The following is a 19,285-nucleotide window of genomic DNA, read 5'->3' as shown; positions in this document are numbered from 1 at the left end:
ACAACTCAATATAATAATATAAAACAGAACAAAATTGTAGAAAATATTTTGATATATGTGGAAAAATCATTTGATAAAATTCAACATCCATTCATAATGAAAACTTAGAAACTAAAAATGGAAGAAAACTTTTTCAATCTGATAAAAGGTATCTATGAAAAACCTTTAACTAAACTTATACTCCGTGGTGTAAGATAATTGTTTTACCCTAAGATTGGGAACAGAATGTCTTCATTCTCACCTTTCTAGTCCACATTGATGGTCCAAGTCAGTACAGTATGACAAGAAAAAGAAATAAAAGACATACAGATTAGAAATCAACAAAATGACGAGATACATCTTCACACCCACTTAGGATGGCTATAATAACAAATAAAAATAATGAAATAAACAGAAAATAAGGGTTGGTAAGGATGTGGAAAATTTGGACCCACTGTACATTTATGATGGGAATGTAAATGGTGCAGCCACTGTGGAAAATAGTTTTGTGGTTCCTCAATAAGCTAAACATTGAATTACCAACTGGCTTAAGAATTCTACTCCTGGGTGTATATCCAAAATAATAAAAAAACAGGTGTTCTAACAAAAACTTGTATAAAAATGTTCATAGCAACACTACTGAAAATAGTCAAAAGGTGGAAACAACTCAAATGTCCATCAACTTATAAATGTATAAACAATATGTGGTAGATCCCTAAGATGAAATAATGTGCAGTCATAAAAAGGGATAAAATACTGATACATGCTATAACATGGATAAATCTTGAAAACACTCTGCTGGGTGAAAGAAGCCAGACCAAAAGGCTGTATATTGTGTGATTCCATTTGTATTAAATATCCATAATCAGTAAATCCATAGAGACAGGAAGCATATTAGTAATTGCTAGGGGGTTGGGGGAGGTAGAAATGGGCAGTGACTGCTTAATGAGCATGGGTTTTCCACATGGGGTGATGAGAATGTTCTGGAACTAGATAGTGATGATGGTTGCACAGTGTACTAGATATCAGTAGTGGTAAATTTTATGTTATGTGTATTTTAGCATAATTTTAAAAAATAACAAAATAACTTTTTATTCACAGAAAACACACTATAAAGAAAATACTGGGCTTCCCTGGTGGCGCAGTGGTTGAGAGTCCGCCTGCCGATGCAGGGGACACGGGTTCGTGCCCCGGTCCGGGAAGATCCCACATGCCGCGGAGCAGCTGGGCCCGTGAGCCATGGCCGCTGAGCCTGCGTGTCCGGAGCCTGTGCTCCATAACAGGAGAGGCCACAACAGTGAGAGGCCCGCGTACCACAAAAAAAAAAAAAAAAAAAAGAAAAAAGAAAATACTAAGAAATTCACCATAAAAACTGTTAAATTAATAAGCACAATTTCAGTACAGAATGTCAATATACAAATTTCTGTGTACCGCACTTCTGTAACAACAAACGATGGGAAAGTAAACATTTAAAAAATACCACTTAATATAATACCAAAAAAACATGAACTACTTAGGTATAAACTTATATACAAGACTTGTTAATATATATAAGACTTGTCCACTGAAAACTACAAAACACTATACAGAAAAATTAAATACTTAATAAAACCAAGAAATATACCATGTTCATAGAATGGAAAGTTTGATATTTTTAAGATGTCAATTGCCTCCATATTAACCTATAGATTCAATACAACCCACTCAAAATCCCAGCAGGCTTATTTATAGAAATTGATAAATACATTGTAAAATTTATGTAAAGAATGCAAAATGACCTAAAACATCCTGAAAAGTTTTGCAACAGAATAAGAAATGTAGAGGACATACACTATCTGATTTTAACACTTGCAAGATCAATGGAATAGAGTAAAAAAATAGATCTGTATATAAACTTAGTCAATTGTTTTTTGGTAAATATGCCAAGATAATGAGAAAAGATAGACTTTTCAATAATTGGTGCTGGAACAACTGAGTATCCATATGAAGTAAAAAAATAATAATAATAAAAATGCTTACCACACACATGAAAAGCAAATCAAAATGGATCAGGATCCTAAAAGTAAAAGCCATAACCACAAAATGTCTACAACAAGAAAAAAATATTTGAAACCTGGGGATAGGCAAAGTAGTCTCAGGACACAAAAACATTACGCATAAAGGAAAAAAATGATAAACTGGATTTCATCAAAATTAAAACCATCTACTCTTTGAAAGTCATCACTAAGAAAATGAAAACACAAACCACAGACTGGAAGAAAATTTTTGCAAAACCTGTATCTGACAAGAACTTTTTAGCCAGAATATATAAAGAACTCTTACAACTAAATAAGAAGAAAATACAATTTAAAAAATGATTATAAAATTTCAACAGACATTTCACAAAAGAAGATATACTAATGTCCGATAATCACATGAAAATAGGCATAACAGTCACTGGAGAAATGCAAATTCAAACTATAATGAGACAACATTACATATTTATTACAAGAGCTAAAATGGAAAAAAAGAAAAGAAAAAAAGGGAAAGAAAAAAGCAAAAAGAACTGGAAATATCAGTACAGACAAAGACATAGAGCAACTGAAACTCATACGTTTTCAGTGGGAATGCAAAATGATACAGTCATTTTAGAAAACAGTTTGTCAGTTTCTTAAAAAGCTATGCCCACACTTATTACAGAACCAAGCAATTCCTAGTAGTAACCAAGAAAAATAAAAATATAGGTCCACATAAAGATTTGTAGCTCAAAACTGCAAACACCTAAAATGTCCATCAACAACTACAGCATCCATACAGTAGATAAACAACTGTGAAATGTATACAATGAAGTAATACTCAGTAATAAAAAGGAATGGACTACTGATATATGCAACAATATGAATCAATTTCAAAAACACTATGCTGAGCATAAAAAGCCAGACATAAAAAAATATATGCTCTATGATTACATATATAAGAAACTCTAGAAAAGACCAAATGTTTTTAGCTCTTGACAATGGTGGCGGGTACACGAGTACGTATACATTTATCAAAGCTCACTGAAATGTGTATTTCATTACATATAAATTACACCCTTGGGCTCCCCTGGTGGTGCAGTGGTTAATAATCCGCCTGCCAATGCAGGGGACATGGGTTCAAGCCCTGGTCTGCAAGGATCCCACATGTTATGGAGCAACTAAGCCCATGTGCCACAACTACTGAGCATGAGCTCTAGAGCCCGTGAGCCACAACTACTGAGCCCGCGTGCCACAACTACTGAAGCCCACGCACCTAGAGCCCTGCTCCACAACAAGAGAAGCCACCACAATGAGAAGCCCACATGCCGCAACAAAGAGTAGCTCCCACTCACTGCAACTAGGGAAAGCCCATGCACAGCAACGAAGACCCAATGCAGCCAAAAAAAAAATTATAGCCTAATAAAACTAACCCTAAAAGTTAGTAGTGTAACTTTACCTGAATTTACTTTTTGAAGAACAGAATTAATCTTGTAAACATCAGTACCTATACACATTAGCCCCTTCCATTAGGAGCTAAGAGTTATGCAGATTAGTATAACTAATGAATTCTTAAAAAGGCTCTCATAGCGAATACAAAGTGGAATTGACAAATACAGCCTTCTTTACTTCATTATTAGATCTGAAAATTTTTTGGACTTTTCAAGGTTCTGTCTATCCATGAGCTAAATAAATATTTCTACATTGGTATAAAGAATAGAATATTATGTCAAAGTAAGTTAATAGTAATCAACCTATCTAGATTTATTGGGTCATTACTAGACACAGTGTTGACCATATAAAGGGAGTAAAGAAACTTATTTATATGCCAGGGACTGTGTTTTACCTTAACACGTATTATCTCATTTTACTATTTCATTGTGCATATTCCATAATCAGATAAAGTGATCATGATATTTAGTCACATAAGATTGATCACAGTACTAAGAAACTACTATCTTATAAATTCTAGAGATGTTTTATGAACATTCCTATGAGAAAAAACATTGGTGTCCTGTATCTAGGTATGTAAAGGAAATTTTACAATGTACCTATTCTTATTTTTACCATGTAACAAGCATTTGTACTGTGCTACTACACCCCAGGCACTCTTTGAGAGGTTTCATTATTTTACAAATAAGAAAACTGAACCAAGAGAAAGTAAGTAACTTTTATGTAACTTGTCCAAGGTCACACAGTAAGTAGCAAAGGAAGGATTTCCATCCAGGCAGTCTGGCTTCAGAACTGAAGTCACTAAGCTTCCACTGTTACTTCTTATACCAAATCAATACTATCTTTTATAGGGCAATCATCTTTCTTACATCTTTAGCCTGAGTATGTTTTAAGGCATGATACTACTATTCTTCCAGAGTATTACAAAAAAAGCAAAACAAAACAAACAAAAACTGGAAGCATAACTTACTTTTAAATTAACCAAAAACAATGTACTAACTTATACAGAAGAAAGGTAGGTTTAGAAAAAATTCCAGTTGATTCTGATACGCAGCTCCCAAACCAATCTCCCTGATTTGAGAACTATTAACATAAAGCAAGCACATATTTTTCTCTAAATATTTAAAAGTTAAAGCATTCTCTCATGCCAACAAAAAAGACAAAAATCAGTTACAGAAATTGATACTGGTGGAAGGAGCATAAAAGGCTGGGTTAAGAGTATATAGTATTGTTTCCCTTTCTGAAAATTAGATATGGAAAACAAAGAAAACCAGGATAAACACAGAGGCCTCAGTTATAAATGAGACTGCCAACTACTTCAACCGTAATTACACACACTGTCTTAGAAACATAAATATATATGATATTCATGATATTTACTTCCAATTTAATTTTACAGGTAAAATAAGACATCAAACTATAAAGTCTACAGTCACTTAATTTTTTAAAAAATCACACAAATATACCTGATAAAACAAGTTTTAATGAATGTATTTTAAGATAAATGATTAAACGAAGCAAACTTATTTGAGGAATTTAAAGGCTTTAAAGTAGTGGCGTCAGGTTATCTCTTTGGGAAAAATAAACTGAAAATTAGAAAAACTATATTATTAGGATTTTAAAAACCTTAATAGACAGCTTTTGGGGTCTCAAGTTTATCATGTGGGCAAAGGAGGAAGTGAAAGAAGAGAAGTAACTAACAGCCAGTTTCACTTAATACTGTCAGAAAAATGTTGACAAAATATTTTGTAAATGAAATCTTTTGTTCAAGCAGTAGGGGGAGCTAACGCATTGTTATTGATATTGCTTTTTCTTTAAGGGTAGGGAATGTTTTCAGTTACTGCGTACAAAGAGAACTTCTTTAATTTTAAAATTACAAACTGTATGCATTATCTTTTTATCATGTAATGATTGTTAAGAGTTTTAATTGAACAGAACACGTTAAATGTAAAAAGGTGACATAATATTATTATATAATTTTTGGAAAATGTTTAACACTAACACATTTCCAATGTTAGTAATAACATTCCCTTAGCTAACACATTAAAAGTTAGCCAACTATATTATTTAAGTAATATAGTTTATTTAAATATTTGCAGTTATCAGCTATAAACACTACAGGGAAAAAGATCAGGTAATAAAAATGTCATTTAGATTAACATTATTAATTAAATGTTTAAAGGGTTATAAATATAAACGAACCAAAACCTATTGGACTGCCTGGTTTTACTATTGTAGGTTGAGAACATACTTCAAGGGTGAAAATTTTTTTTACTCAAAAGTCAGAATGAATAAAAAAGAAACTGAAAGCCTTATTTAAAGGCAGACCATTCCCTGCATGTATTCTTGCTACCTTTCTAATTTCACGCTTTCAAAATTGCCAAAATAATTTTTAAAAAATTCAATGGTCATGTCACTCCTTTTCACTGACTTCCCAGCTTTTAGGAAAAAGATCAAAGTCCTTAATTTGTCTTGCAAGACCATAAATGATCTAACCAACACCCATCTTTCTAGCCTCAAATTTGGCCAAACTCTCGATCTCTGCCCTCCAATCATAGAAATCTTCTAGTTCCATGGAGATACATCACATTCTTTCCACCACAGGGCCTTTGAATATGCTGGTCCTAAAGCTTGGAAGGTCCTCTGTCTTGTACTGTCCTGGCTACTCATCCACCGTATCTCTACACAAGTCGTTTCCTCAGAAAAGCCTCCCGCTTACAATAACAATCCTATGTCCATGTCCTATCTTTATGGCTCCCTATACGTTTCCTATTTTTCCACTTACACAGCTAATAATTTTATATTTATGATTGATCACTATCCTGAAAGTTTCACAAGGACAGAACACTTCTCTTCTGCTCTTCATTGAATTTCCAGTGCCTGTCATATCTTAGTTGATCTGAGCTGGCAAAACAAAATACCACAGACTGGGTGGCTTAGACAACAGACATTTATTCTTCACAACCCTGGAGGCTGGAAGTCTATGATCAAAGTGCCAGCATGTTCAGGTACTGGTGATAGCTCTCCTCTTAATTTGCAGATAGCTGCCTTCTTGCTGTATCCTCACATGGTAGAGAGAGAAAGAGATCTCTCTTTCCCTTCTTATAAGAGAGAAAAGAGATTTCTCTCTCTCTTCTTCTTACTGGATTAAGGCCCCATCTTTATAACCTGATTTAACCTTAGAAACCTCCTAAAGACCTATCTCCAGATACAGTCACTTCGGTGGTTAGGACTCACAGTTACAATGAACATTGTCCAATGATTTCCTCTTTGCTAAAACCAAGTGATTTCCTCTTTGCTAAAACCAAACTTTTAATTCTCATTCAGAGTCTCTACATTTGGCCATGCAGTTTGTATGCCATTTCTGTAAAATCTGGGGGCACCTTTCACAGACTAGCACCCTCTAGAATTATGCAGTGTACAACCTGCACATTAAAGGCAGTATCTGGTCTTCTACGTCTCGCTACAACGTTCAATATTACTAACGAATCCCTCCTTCTGGAAGATATTCATCCCTTGACTTCCATAACACTGTATCCTGATTTTCAATCCTATCTTTCTTACTACTCTTTTTTTCCTACTTTGTGATTTTTTTTTCCTGTCCATCCCTTAAATGTTCCTAGGCCCTCTTCTTTCTCACTCCATTCACACTCTGCATGGTCATCTCATCTACTTTCACAGCTTGACTCACCACTTAAATGCTGATGACTCCCAAATCCACACTTTCAGTTCAGATCTCTGCTCTGAATCCCATAACCATAGAACCAGCAGCCTTCCAGAAATCTCTTTTTAAATGTCCTTTTAGGCCATATAAACTTGATGTGCCCCGAACTGTGTCAAAATGGACTAAGAAGTGAAAGCGGAGGACACCACCTCTGACGCAACGCCCACCCCGCCAGACTTGACAAACGGAGACCAATTTTGTTATTTTCTGGTTTTAGAGTTTTCATTGTTATTTTTTGCTTTTGGTTTTGGTTCTGGCCCACATTTCACGTATCTCAGGACTGAAGGTAGAGTAGGAGTCCCCTTTTGTCCCTGTGGACATTGTAGACTGTCTCAAAATTCCATTCTAAATTCCCAGTCACTGCCTTACCATATGCCAGTGGCTGGAAAACTAAAGCTCAAATGTCCCAGATTCCCTTACAGCTCAAGTTCCACACATGACCTAGCTTTCCCCAAGCTGATACACTGTTCAATATTATGAAAGCAGAAGTGATGAGTATATTTGTGCTGTTTCTTCTAGCAAGCTTGGTTTTGAAGGTACTTAGTCTGCGGCAAAAGTTAGTGATTCCAATGTCCAGTTCCTAGTTCTGTGGGGACTAAGAGGCAGCGTGTGACACTTCCATTTCCTGGCATTGGTCAGGGCTAAACAAGTGTGGTTCTGGAGCCAACAGCTGTGGATGCTATTTCCTCAGTTTCCTGATCCTTTATGTTCTTCTGAGGGCCATTTCACACCTTCACGGTGTGAGGAAGACAGGAGACAAAGTCCAGGGTTTGCTCAGGGTCGGGAGACTGTAAGAGGGAACTCCTACATAAAGCTGGGTTATCAGTATAAGGGTGAATGAGAAATAAACCTGTTGCTCAGAAGGACAAAGAAGGAAAGCTGCCTATCTCCACTTTGGTATTCAGTAGAAGGAAAGGAAAAAATCTTCTCCTCAGGGTACTGAAGAATTTCTTAAACAAAAAGTACAGAACATAAAGGAGATGATTAATAAATTTATCTATATTATTTTACAAATTCTGTTCATCAAAAGATACCACAAAGAGTGAAATACAAGTTATATAAACTGGCAAAAGATATTTGCAATACAATAACCAACAAATAATTAGTATTCAGAGTACATAAAGAGCTTCCAAAAATCAAAGCTACATAATAGAAAAACAGGCAAGGAAAAAAAGACATTTCACAGAAAACACAAACAGCCTTAAACAATGAAAAGATATTAAATGTTGGCAAAGATGTGGAATCACAGCAATGTTTAACTGCTGCTCATGGGACTGTCATTTGAAAACAACTTAGCATTGCCCAGTAAAGGTGAAGAATCACATATCCTGCAACATACAACTCCATTTCCAGTAATATACTCCTGCCTATGTTTGTCAAGATATGGACAAGTAGCATGGCTTGTAAGAGCAAAACAACTAGATTTAACTCAATGGTAGAGTGAATTATAAATTGTGATATATTAATACACTGGAATACTACACAAAAGTGAAAAACTGGAGCTACACTACATGCTGATATTAAGTAAAAGCAGCAATTCCCAGAAGAATACCCACCTATGTTGTGATTTCATTTACAGAAAGTAGACAAACAAAACACTTCCAGAAACAAGAAAAACACTTATTTTATACACAGATACATTTTAAATTATATTGTTAAATAGGTAATAAATTAAGATGATTTGATAGGTGATAAATTTAGCATTCTTTCAGCATAGCATCTGATAGATTACTTTTAGATTCCAATATTTTACTTTATTGTTTCCTTTAATTAAAACAGATGCTTCTAAGTTCATCTTTAATATTTATATCAAATGCACATATTTATAAATGTAAAATATGTTTGTATAGTTCAAAGAAATACTTAAAGAGAAGCAAATACCAATACACCCACCACCCAGGTAAGTACAACATTACCACTACTTTAGAAGTCCCCTCAGGATCCCTCTCTAATTGTATACTCCTCCTTCCCCCTAGACTTAACAATGATATTGAATTATTCCTCAGGCAGGTTTTTAACAGGTTTTATATATGTATGTTTTATTTTATATGCATATAATATATATACCTTTATATACATTATTTTATATAAATATAAAAAATTTAAATAATATATTTATGTAAATATGTATTTTATACCTATTTTTAATAAATATATTTTTATTTTATAACTTAGTTTCAATAATTATATATATATATGTATTTTATTATGTATATATATAAACATTTTATTTTATATTTAAAACTATAGTGACAGAAAGCAAATCAGTGGTTGCCCAAGGCTGGGCTTGGAAACAGGGCAAATGGGCCTAAGAAAACTTTCTGAGGTAAGAGAAAGATTCTAAAACTGTGATCATTGAATTGTATTCTTACAATAAATAAATTTTATGGTTTACAAATTATACTTAAAAATCTGTAAAAAAAAAAAAAAAAATGCATACATAGGCTTCACAATCTCCTTTGGGAAGCCTCTGTGACTAGCCCAGGCAACATTTGCTTACATTCCTCTGTTACAGTACTTATCAAATCAGGCTACACTGTTTGGCCTATTTTCAACTACAGTTTAAAGCTCCTAGAGGACCAGAATGTTTTTTCAATCTTGTACCACTCTCTTCTACAACCTATCCCATTACATCCTAGAGCAGTGTTTGAACTTCTCTTGCTTATTGAGAAGGTGTGACATTGCATAATACCCTGATGGAGGAGCAAAGGCAGTAAAGAGAGTGTGGGGTGAGGTGCACAAGCTCAGGACCTTCACTGTCAGGTTCAACTGTAACTGCACTGCTGGTAAAAGTGTAATCTGAGGCAATTTATTTAATCTTCTGTGCCTCAGTTCCCTTATCTATAAAATTGAGATGATAGATTATCTCCTTCAAGATCATCTATCCTTCTATCCTTATACTATAAGGAATGAATAATATAAAACATTCAAAAGAATGCCTACCTAATAAGCATAAAAAAAGGTACTGGACATCATTATCACTAGGAAAAAGCAAATTAAAACTATAATGATATACCACTATACATCTACCAGAATGTCTAAAGTTACAAAGTCTGAAAATACCACCTGTAGACAAAAGGTGTAGAGCAACTGGAATTCTCATCACTGCTGCTGGAAGTGAACATTCACTTTGGAAAACTACTAGCAGCTTCTAAAAAACTTAAAATACACCTACTCTCTGACCCCCCCAAATTCATTCCTATGTATACATCAAAAAGAAATAACAAAACACAAACACATAAAGTCTTTTACAAGAATAATGATAGCGGGCTTCCCTGCCGGCGCAGTCGTTGAGAATCTGCCTGCTAATGCAGGGGACACGGGTTCGAGTCCTGGTCTGGGAGGATCCCACATGCTGTGGAGCAACTAGGCCTGTGAGCCACAACTACTGAGCCTGCGCGTCTGGAGCCTGTGCTCCGCAACAAGAGAGACTGCGATAGTGAGAGGCCCGCTCACCGCGATGAAGGCTGGCCCCCACTTGCCACAACTACAGAAAGCCCTAGCACAGAAACGAAGACCCAACACAGCAAAAATAAATAAATTAATTAATAAAAACTCCTACCCCCAACATCTTAAAAAAAAAAAAAAAGAAGAATACTGATAGCCGTTTTATTCATAACCCAAAACTAGAAATTCAAATGTCCATCAGCAGAAAAAATTGATAAATTTTGGTATATTCATAAATGGCATACTACTCAGGAAAGAGGAAGCAAACTACATAACACAAAACATAAATGAGCCTTTAAAACATTATGCTGAGGAAAATAAGTCAGGTGCAAAAGAGTATTTGCTATATGATTCCATTAGCATGAAGGTCAGGAACAGGCAAAACTAGTCTATGGTGATAGACATCAATATACTGGTTGTCTTGTGAGAGGGGAGTATTGCCTGGAAAAGGGCAAAACAACTTTCTGGGGTGATGAAAATATTGTATGTCTTGATCTGATTTGTAGCAGGGCTGGGCTGAAAAAAATTTATCAAGCTGTATACTTTTTTTTTTACTCTATAAATTACACCCAATAAAACACTCAGCATGAAAAGATTTTTTCCTCCAATTAAAATGTTTTTTCAGTTTTTAAAAAATGTTTAAAACAAAAGTATCTGACATGTAGTAAGTATGCAGTCAAAGTCTTCCACTATTATCAGTTCAAGCTGGCTAATCTGTTAGAGTGCATAGGAAATAATCATGATCAAATGTGTCTAAGGCAAAACTTAAACAAAACAAACAGTCTCTCAAAGAAGGGGATGAAAACAATTACATCCACTCTCTCTGCTGAATTGAGAATTCCTTGTAAAGTGCATGGATTACTATCTAGTTTGGACCTCTTTGATACTGCCTCTTGCATACTGCTCTTAGAGAAGTTTAGGGATTTTATCTTTTTTTAAAAAAACATTTACTTTTACCAGGACAACCAATTAAATGCTTTTAAATATTATTCAGGTTTTTCTATTGACTTTTAAATTATACATGAACTTTCTCTTTTAGGCCCATACTGAATACTATATATATAACATGTATGTATATATGTTTATATATATATGTATAATATATGTTTTTATATACATATAAAAATAGGTTTTCTATTTTTTAATATGATCTTGAATTTAATTGTGCAGTGATGATTAAGGTTCACTCATGGTGGGGATAAAATAAACATGGATTATTATCTTCAACCTATGTTTGTGATCCTGCACTTAAAACTTTAAGGTCATGTTAATGTCAGCAGCTAGAGGTAAACTTAATTGTAACTGTGGAAGGTGGGATGCCTTTCGAATACCACTTTGAAATGTTTTCAGTGGATCAGGTAAAATAAGGTAAAAGCTAAGTCAGGTGTGGAGGGATATGTGTGCATGTGTAGGTGTGCCCCCAGCATTCCTATACTAGGAAATTATCTGACGATTATACAGTTAGCAATACTCACCTTAGTCACTTGATTCTCAAGACATTCCATCAAACAACCAGAACCTGCTATGCATTTTCTACATTTCCAACAACGAAGAATACTTATTTCTTCTTGATTGCGATTTTTAGTTATCAATTCTTTACTTCTCTTCATCTGTGGGAAAATTAATGCATTTTTAGAATGTTAAACTGTGTCAGGTTAAACTTGATTTTCTAAACCTTTTGAACAGCATTAGCTACATGAGGACCAGAAAGAAGAGAATTATCATTTATTGAGGTTCCTACTAGTCTTAGGCTAGGGGTGCTCTATAAACTATATCTAGGATTAATTCTGATAATGATGCATTATATTAGTGACTACCAGCTTCTTTTATTTTTGCAGAACATTTTGTCTATTTCTTTCCATCTGTTCTCACTAAAAGTGGTAAAAGGTAAGAACAGTTAAATAAGTTACTCCAGTAACTTTAAAACTCATAACAAAGAACTATAAATATTCTTACAAATAGGATATTTTGAATAGCCACAGCATTAAATTTTAAATATAACAGGATTTACTGAGTTGTAGTTAATTCTGTGACAATTAAAAGTAATTACTTCACACGGGTCAGAATGGCCATCATTCTGGAGAAAAGGGAACCCTCTTGTACTGTTGGTGGGAATGTAAATTGATACAACCACTATGGAGAACAGTATCGAAGTTCCTTAAGAAACTAAAAATAGAACTACCATATGACCCAGCAATCCTCCTACTGGTCATATACCCAGAGAAGACCATAATTCAAAAAGACATATGCACCCCAATGTTCATTGCAGTACTATTCACAATAGGCAGGACATGGAAGCAACCTAAATGTCCATCAACAGAGGAATGGATAAGGAAGATGCACAATGGAATATTACTCAGCCATTAAAAGAAACGAAATCTGGTCATTTGTGGAGACGTGGATGGACCTAGAGACTGTCATACAGAGTGAAGTAAGTCAGAAAGAAAAACAAATATCATTTACTAACGCATATATGTGGAATCTAAAAAAATGGTATAGATGATCTTATGTGCAAAGCAGAAATACAGACACAGATGTAGAGAACAAATGTATGGACACCAAGGGGTAAAAGGGGGTGGGATGAATTGGGAGATGGGGATTGACATATATACACTATTGATAGTATGGATAAAATAGATAACTAATGAGAACCTACTGTATAGCACAGGGAACTCTACTCAGTGCTCTGTGATGACCTAAATGGGAAGGAAATCCAAAAAAGAGGAGATATATGTATATGTATAGCTGACTCGCTTTGCTGTACAGTAGAAAATAACACAACATTGTAAAGCAACTGTACTCTAATAAAAAAAAATTACTTCAAATTAATGGGGAAAATCCTATATCCTAAATGCATTAATTTCTCTTGTATACTGTATTCGGTGGAACAGTTAACTATACTACATCTTGTGCTATGTGCAAAGACTTAGATAATAACCCTACCAATTTTTTAGTCTATTTTTATACTTGAGATTTTATGTCAGTATTGTGATTCAGACCAATATGGGAAAACAGTTTCATACTAATAAGGATTCCAAAATAGGTGCAGTGTATTTAACAACCTGCCTGGTAACTGCTCATTATAAAGAAAAGAAATGTTTATTTATTAAGCTGTCCACAATGGCCTGCCTAGCTCCCTGGCCACATTTCCTCATTTGTTACATCTTTAATATTTCATTTATGCAACAAACATTTACTGAGAGCTAACCATATGCCCCACAATGGGTCAAACTCTGGGGGCACAAAGATGAGTAAAACTTATTTTGTCACAGACCTCACTATGCTATAGATCCATAGTTTTCTACCCTAGCTCATTAGAATAACTTGAGAAGCTTTACAAAATAGTGATGCCTAGGCCAGGCCCCACTCTTAGAAATTCTGACTTATTCTGAAATGGGGAGGGAGTTAGGAATGGGTACTTTTTATTAAAAAGTTCCCCAGGTGATTCTATAGTGTGGTCAGGGTGAGGACAGGCTGTGTTAATACACAAACAATTAACTAAGATGTAACAGCTGAAGGAACAAGAGAGGGAACATAGATGGACTTTAACCAAATTTAAAGGAAGGATTTGAAGAATTCTGCCTGGAAGGGCACAGCATGCCCTATCTAGCTCGGCCTGACCTTCAGGTGCTAGGCAGCAGTTCAGTCTCCACTGACATCTTCAGAACCCATCCTTAGCCCAGTTGCCACTCTACTTAAGCTTTGTCCTCAATGATCATCAATATCTTAATTTGAAAGTGTCCTGATCTCCCCCTGCTTTCATCATTGTTGATGCTCCCCTCCTTAGCTTCATGAGCACTCCTTTCATCTCTCAGTAGTCTTCCTAACATCTTCTATCCTCATCTCCCTTTTAAACACCAATGGTTCTCAACCAGGAATGGAGACTGCAGGGAGGGATAACATCGGAATCAACAAAGGAAAAATTCCATATCCGCCTATGTTCTCCCCTTCCCTGAGACCCATACACACCTCCCCACTTCTCCCCTCCCCTCAGGGTTGTTCCACGCCCTCTTGGAGTGCAAGCATTTAGTTAGAAAGAGCCCTATTGGTGATTCTAATAAGTTTTCTCTGAGAATCACTGAGAATTATACTCTGTGTGACAACTCTTTAATGGCAATGATTTTTAAATCTATACATCTAGTCTGATCTTATTCCAAAGCTCTAAGACCAATATTTTCAAATTCTGAATGTCAAATGCTATCTCTACATGAATCTCCTTTAGGGCCTTTGTAGTGGCTGTTCGCTCTGTCTACCCTGTACGGTAGCCACTTGTTAGATGTGTTATTAAGCGCTCGAAATGTGGCTAATCTGAATTGAGATGCACAGTAAGGGTAAAATATACACTGAATTTTGAATACTGTGTAGAAAAAAAGAATGTTAAATATCTTAATAGTTTTCATATTTATTTCATGTTGAAATCAAATTTTTAATATACTGAATTAAATAAAATATAATTGTAAAAATTAATTTCACATTTTTTACTTTTTGAATGTGGCTACTGTAAATTTTTAAATTACATATCTGGCTTGTATTATACTCCTACTGGACAGCACCTGTCTAGACCTCCTCGCCCCAGGTCTTTGCATGGTTGGCTCTCTTCTCATCATTCAGAGGTCAGCTCACACTCATGTCCTCATAGGTATGGTATAAGAAGCACATGGGAAGTTTATTTAAACGTATGTCACAGGACCGCAGTCCCAGGAATTCTAATTCAATGTTCCTAGGGTGGGATTCTGCATATTTAACAAGCAACTAGGTGATTCTGTAACAGGTGATCTGAAGATCACACTCTGAGGGACAGAATACAAGCTAAGCTCCATTTGCAGCAACATGGATAGACCTGGAGAGTATTAAGCTTAGTGGAATAGGTCAGACAGAGAAAGACAAATATGCTACCACTTATATGCGGAATCTAAAAATTAAAACAGATAAATGTATATAACAAAATAGAAACAGACTCACCGGTATAGAGAACAAACTAGTGGTTACCAGTGTGGAGAGAGAAAAGGAGAGGGGCAAGATAGGGGTATGGGATTAAGAGCTATGAACCACTATGTATAAAATAGATAAGCAACAAGAATATGTTGTACAGCACAGGGAAATATGGCCATTATTTTGTAATAACTTTAAATAAAGTATAATCTGTAAAAATACTGAATCACTATGTTGTACACCTGAAACTAATATAACATTGTAAATCAACTATACTTCAATTAAGAAAACATACAGTCTGGGCTTCCCTGGTGGCGCAGTGGTTGAGAGTCCACCTGCCGATGCAGGGGACGCGGGTTCGTGCCCCGGTCCGGGAGGATCCCACACGCTGCAGAGCAGCTGGGCCCGTGAGCCATGGCCACTGAGACTGCGCATCCGGAGCCTGTGCCGCAACGGGAGAGGCCACAGTAGTGAGCGGCCCGCGTACCGCAAAAAAAAAGAAAAAAAGAAAAAAAAAAAACCATACAGTCTAAGCTTCTTAAGATGTCAAAAAAGGTCCTTTAGGTAGCACAAGGGATTCTTGCGATGGAACTGTTCTGTATCTGATTGTGGTGTTGCTCACATGAATCTACACATGTGATAAAATCGCATATAACTAAATACACACACACATGAGTACATGTAACTGGTGAAATCTGAATAAAGTAGATTGTTTGAAGGATTGCTCCATGAATCTGTAATTCACAATTCACAGTTGAATCTACAACTATTTCAAAGTAAAAAGTTAAAAAAAAAACTTTTACTGCATACATTAAAAACTCAAAATTTTAAGAAGTCATAATATTTTTTACCAATTAACTGTCCTGACATACTTGTATAATCCTCTATATTTTTTCACTATATTTTTAGCTGCATACGTTTTGATTGCCTCTTCTATAACCACTTTGCAATGTCTTCTATAAAGAGAATAAAAAGATCATTTAGTCTTTCCTCTTTAAAAAACAAAAAGGCCCTTTACACTTTTAAAATCCAACACCTAACTAGCTCTCAAGTCTTGGTGTCCCCTCCATGAACACTACGCAGATCTTTGTGCATTTCCCTAAAAATACCTTTTTCTGCTTTCCCACTTTCAAATTTGCTGTTCTCTCTTCCTGTAATATCACTTCCTTTTCCTTTGACTTATTTAAGAAATATTTTTCATCCTTTAAGGCTGAGCTCAAAATTTTCTTTTACAGATGCTCCCCAGAAAACTACACTTCCTCCCTCTTCTGTGTTCCCATGGAACTTTGCATGTACCTCTACAGTAGCACTAGTCAAGTTGTATTACACTTATATGTGTGTATGTGTCCTACTAATTTAATGGTGAGGTCCTAAAAAGCACCATGTTCTATTTAAACCTGCATTTTTAAAATCAAATATTGTACCTGGCACCAAAATGACAGTTAACAAGTATTTGCTGAAATCAAATCAACGAGATCTGGCAGCTCAACTTACAAAAATTCTTTTTCCCATACCAATTATTAAGTATGCCTGCCTAACCAGTGGGGCAAAGCAAATAGAAGTCCGTTAGCAAGGGATGTGAGGAGCCCAAGGGAAGAAACAAAGCTGTGTTTATACATATCTGAACTTGAAAGAACTGGAGACTACACTACAGTGACATATTTATAGGACATCTGAGGTGGCTTCTTTCAGAGAATTTATGCTAAAAGAAGACGTCAAACATGGTAAATGAACCTATTAACAAAATGGTAGTCTTTGAATTGATTTGAATACAGCCTGGTTGTCGGACGCTAACTCAAATCCATCCTTAACTCCAGCTCCCTAGACACTAGTATGGGTTCTAGAAAAGAAGAAGCTGTATAAGTAAACAACTGAAAATCCTGTTTTTTGTTGGGGTCTAAACAATTTTGAGCAGGTACACCAAATGGCTTTAACACTCTGAGGACCTGGGGGCAGCAACTAGAGAACTATCAAAGCAAACAGAGGAGTGACCTTGGGAAACAGTAAAACAACATGAAAATGAACTTACTGCTGAACACATATGAATGTCTCACAATGCTCAGGAATACCTGGAAGGACTCTGCAGAGAGTGCTGGGTTCTGAGCCAACAAATGCGAATAACAAACTATAAAATTCTGGTATTACTGTTCATATGACTGTGGTGCAACTTACAGACTGATAAGAAATTCAGGTAGTTTTCCGCTTTTCTTCCAAATCCTGTGCCTCATCTCTCACTCCAGTTCTCATCAGATCAGATACATGTGTTTTTCTAAAATGGGGTGCTCCCTTGGGCCCCAGTTCTTCCCACCTATGTCACAGTCTTTGTTATGGTAACTTTCTTGGCTCCTGCCAAAGCTTGGTCTCTCGGACCAAGCTAGCTGCTAATATCTGCTTGATTTTCTCCATATTGCCTGCTCATAGATTTCCTCTTGCCACAGTTCACTACTTATCCTGATATTCCTGTCACTTTCCAGTATTTCCTTAACACAGCTGGCATATGTAAAGTAACGTTTGACTGAGTTACGCACGATTCTCAAATACTGACCTATTTCATTACAAAATATCCAAAAAGTCACATTTGTTAACATTACCACCAACCTCAGCCAAAACTTCTTTAATTATTGGGCAGTAGTTAAGCTCATAGTAGTGGATACAAGTTTTTCAAAGTGCTAATTTTTGTTTAAAATTCAAATTTTATCACTTGCAACAAATACCACCAAATATCCATGTCTGAATAACCATAGTTTGTCATTCAAGTAAAAATGGTGTGCTGTGGAAAGGTGGATAGTTCAGCTCTCAACTAAAACAACTGAACAAGGGCTTTTCTTCAAGACTACCCACCATCAGCATTCAGTGTACTACAGAAGTGCTTTATGCATTCTTCCCACTTTTTTTCACATGGAATATTAAAAATATGTATTGAAGAGTAAAGATTTAATAAAATTTATGTTTATTTATTTTTGGCTGCATTGGGTCTTCGTTGCTGTGTGCTGGCTTTCTCTAGTTGCGGAGAGGGCTACCCTTGGTTGTGGCGTGCGGGCTTCTCATTGCAGTGGCTTCTCTTGTTGTGGAGCACAGGCTCTAGGCTTGCGGGCTCTAGAGCACAGGCTCAGTAGTTGTGGCACATGGGCCTAGCTGCTCTGCGGCATATGGGATCTTCCCGGACCAGGGGTCAAACCCGTGGCCCCTGCATTGGCAGGCGGATTCTTAACCACTGTGTCACCAGGGAAGCCCAGGTTTTTTTTTTTTTAACTGCATGTGTATGGCAGTGAAGAATAAAATAGCTAATAATGCTGTTTGTCACCACTGCCTTGATTCTGCTAAAGGACCAGAAGCTTTACTCTCTATTGCTTTTCCATGATTAATGAAAATGTTAACAGAGTAGAAAAGGCAAATAACATCTTAGTATTACCAAGAACAGTTTGACCTGATTCTCTGTGGTCCACCAGGGGGTGTGGGCCACATTTTGAGAACTGCTACTTCAGTTCAGCAAAACAGCTGTCCCAAAAATGTTGCCTATGAAAATCTTATTTTCCACCAATATCCTTTAAAATATCTAAGAAGGATAGGTGGGTCCCCATGGAGAAATAGATTTATAACAAAATTTGTAACAATTTATGAAATTTTCTATAAAGTCAACTACTGGAATTATAATCTATACAAAGAAATTTCATTCCTTCATCTGCCTTTTGCTACTTACAACTTTGTAATGGTAAAAATCAGCATTTGGCACAGGTCAAATTCTACACTCCTGGGT

The 19,285-nt window shown here is 35.8% G+C and overlaps 1 protein-coding gene across 2 annotated transcripts in view; it reads right to left on the bottom strand.

The window, feature by feature from the left end:
- The window catches only part of RNF180 (ring finger protein 180), a 277,857-nt gene that overhangs the window by 236,313 nt on the left and 22,259 nt on the right, over positions 1-19,285 (bottom strand). For both annotated transcript variants that reach the window (XM_081232400.1, XM_081232401.1), the window contains exon 2: positions 12,072-12,206. In XM_081232400.1, the coding sequence (XP_081088526.1) occupies positions 12,072-12,206 (135 nt within the window). The remainder of the gene's footprint in view (positions 1-12,071; positions 12,207-19,285) is intronic.

This window comes from Mesoplodon bidens (genome assembly GCF_964165515.1).
Source record: "Mesoplodon bidens genome assembly, chromosome: 4".
Lineage (NCBI taxonomy): Eukaryota > Metazoa > Chordata > Mammalia > Artiodactyla > Ziphiidae > Mesoplodon > Mesoplodon bidens.
The sequence above is the reverse complement of the archived record's forward strand: the minus strand, read 5'-3'. Positions and strand labels throughout refer to the sequence as shown.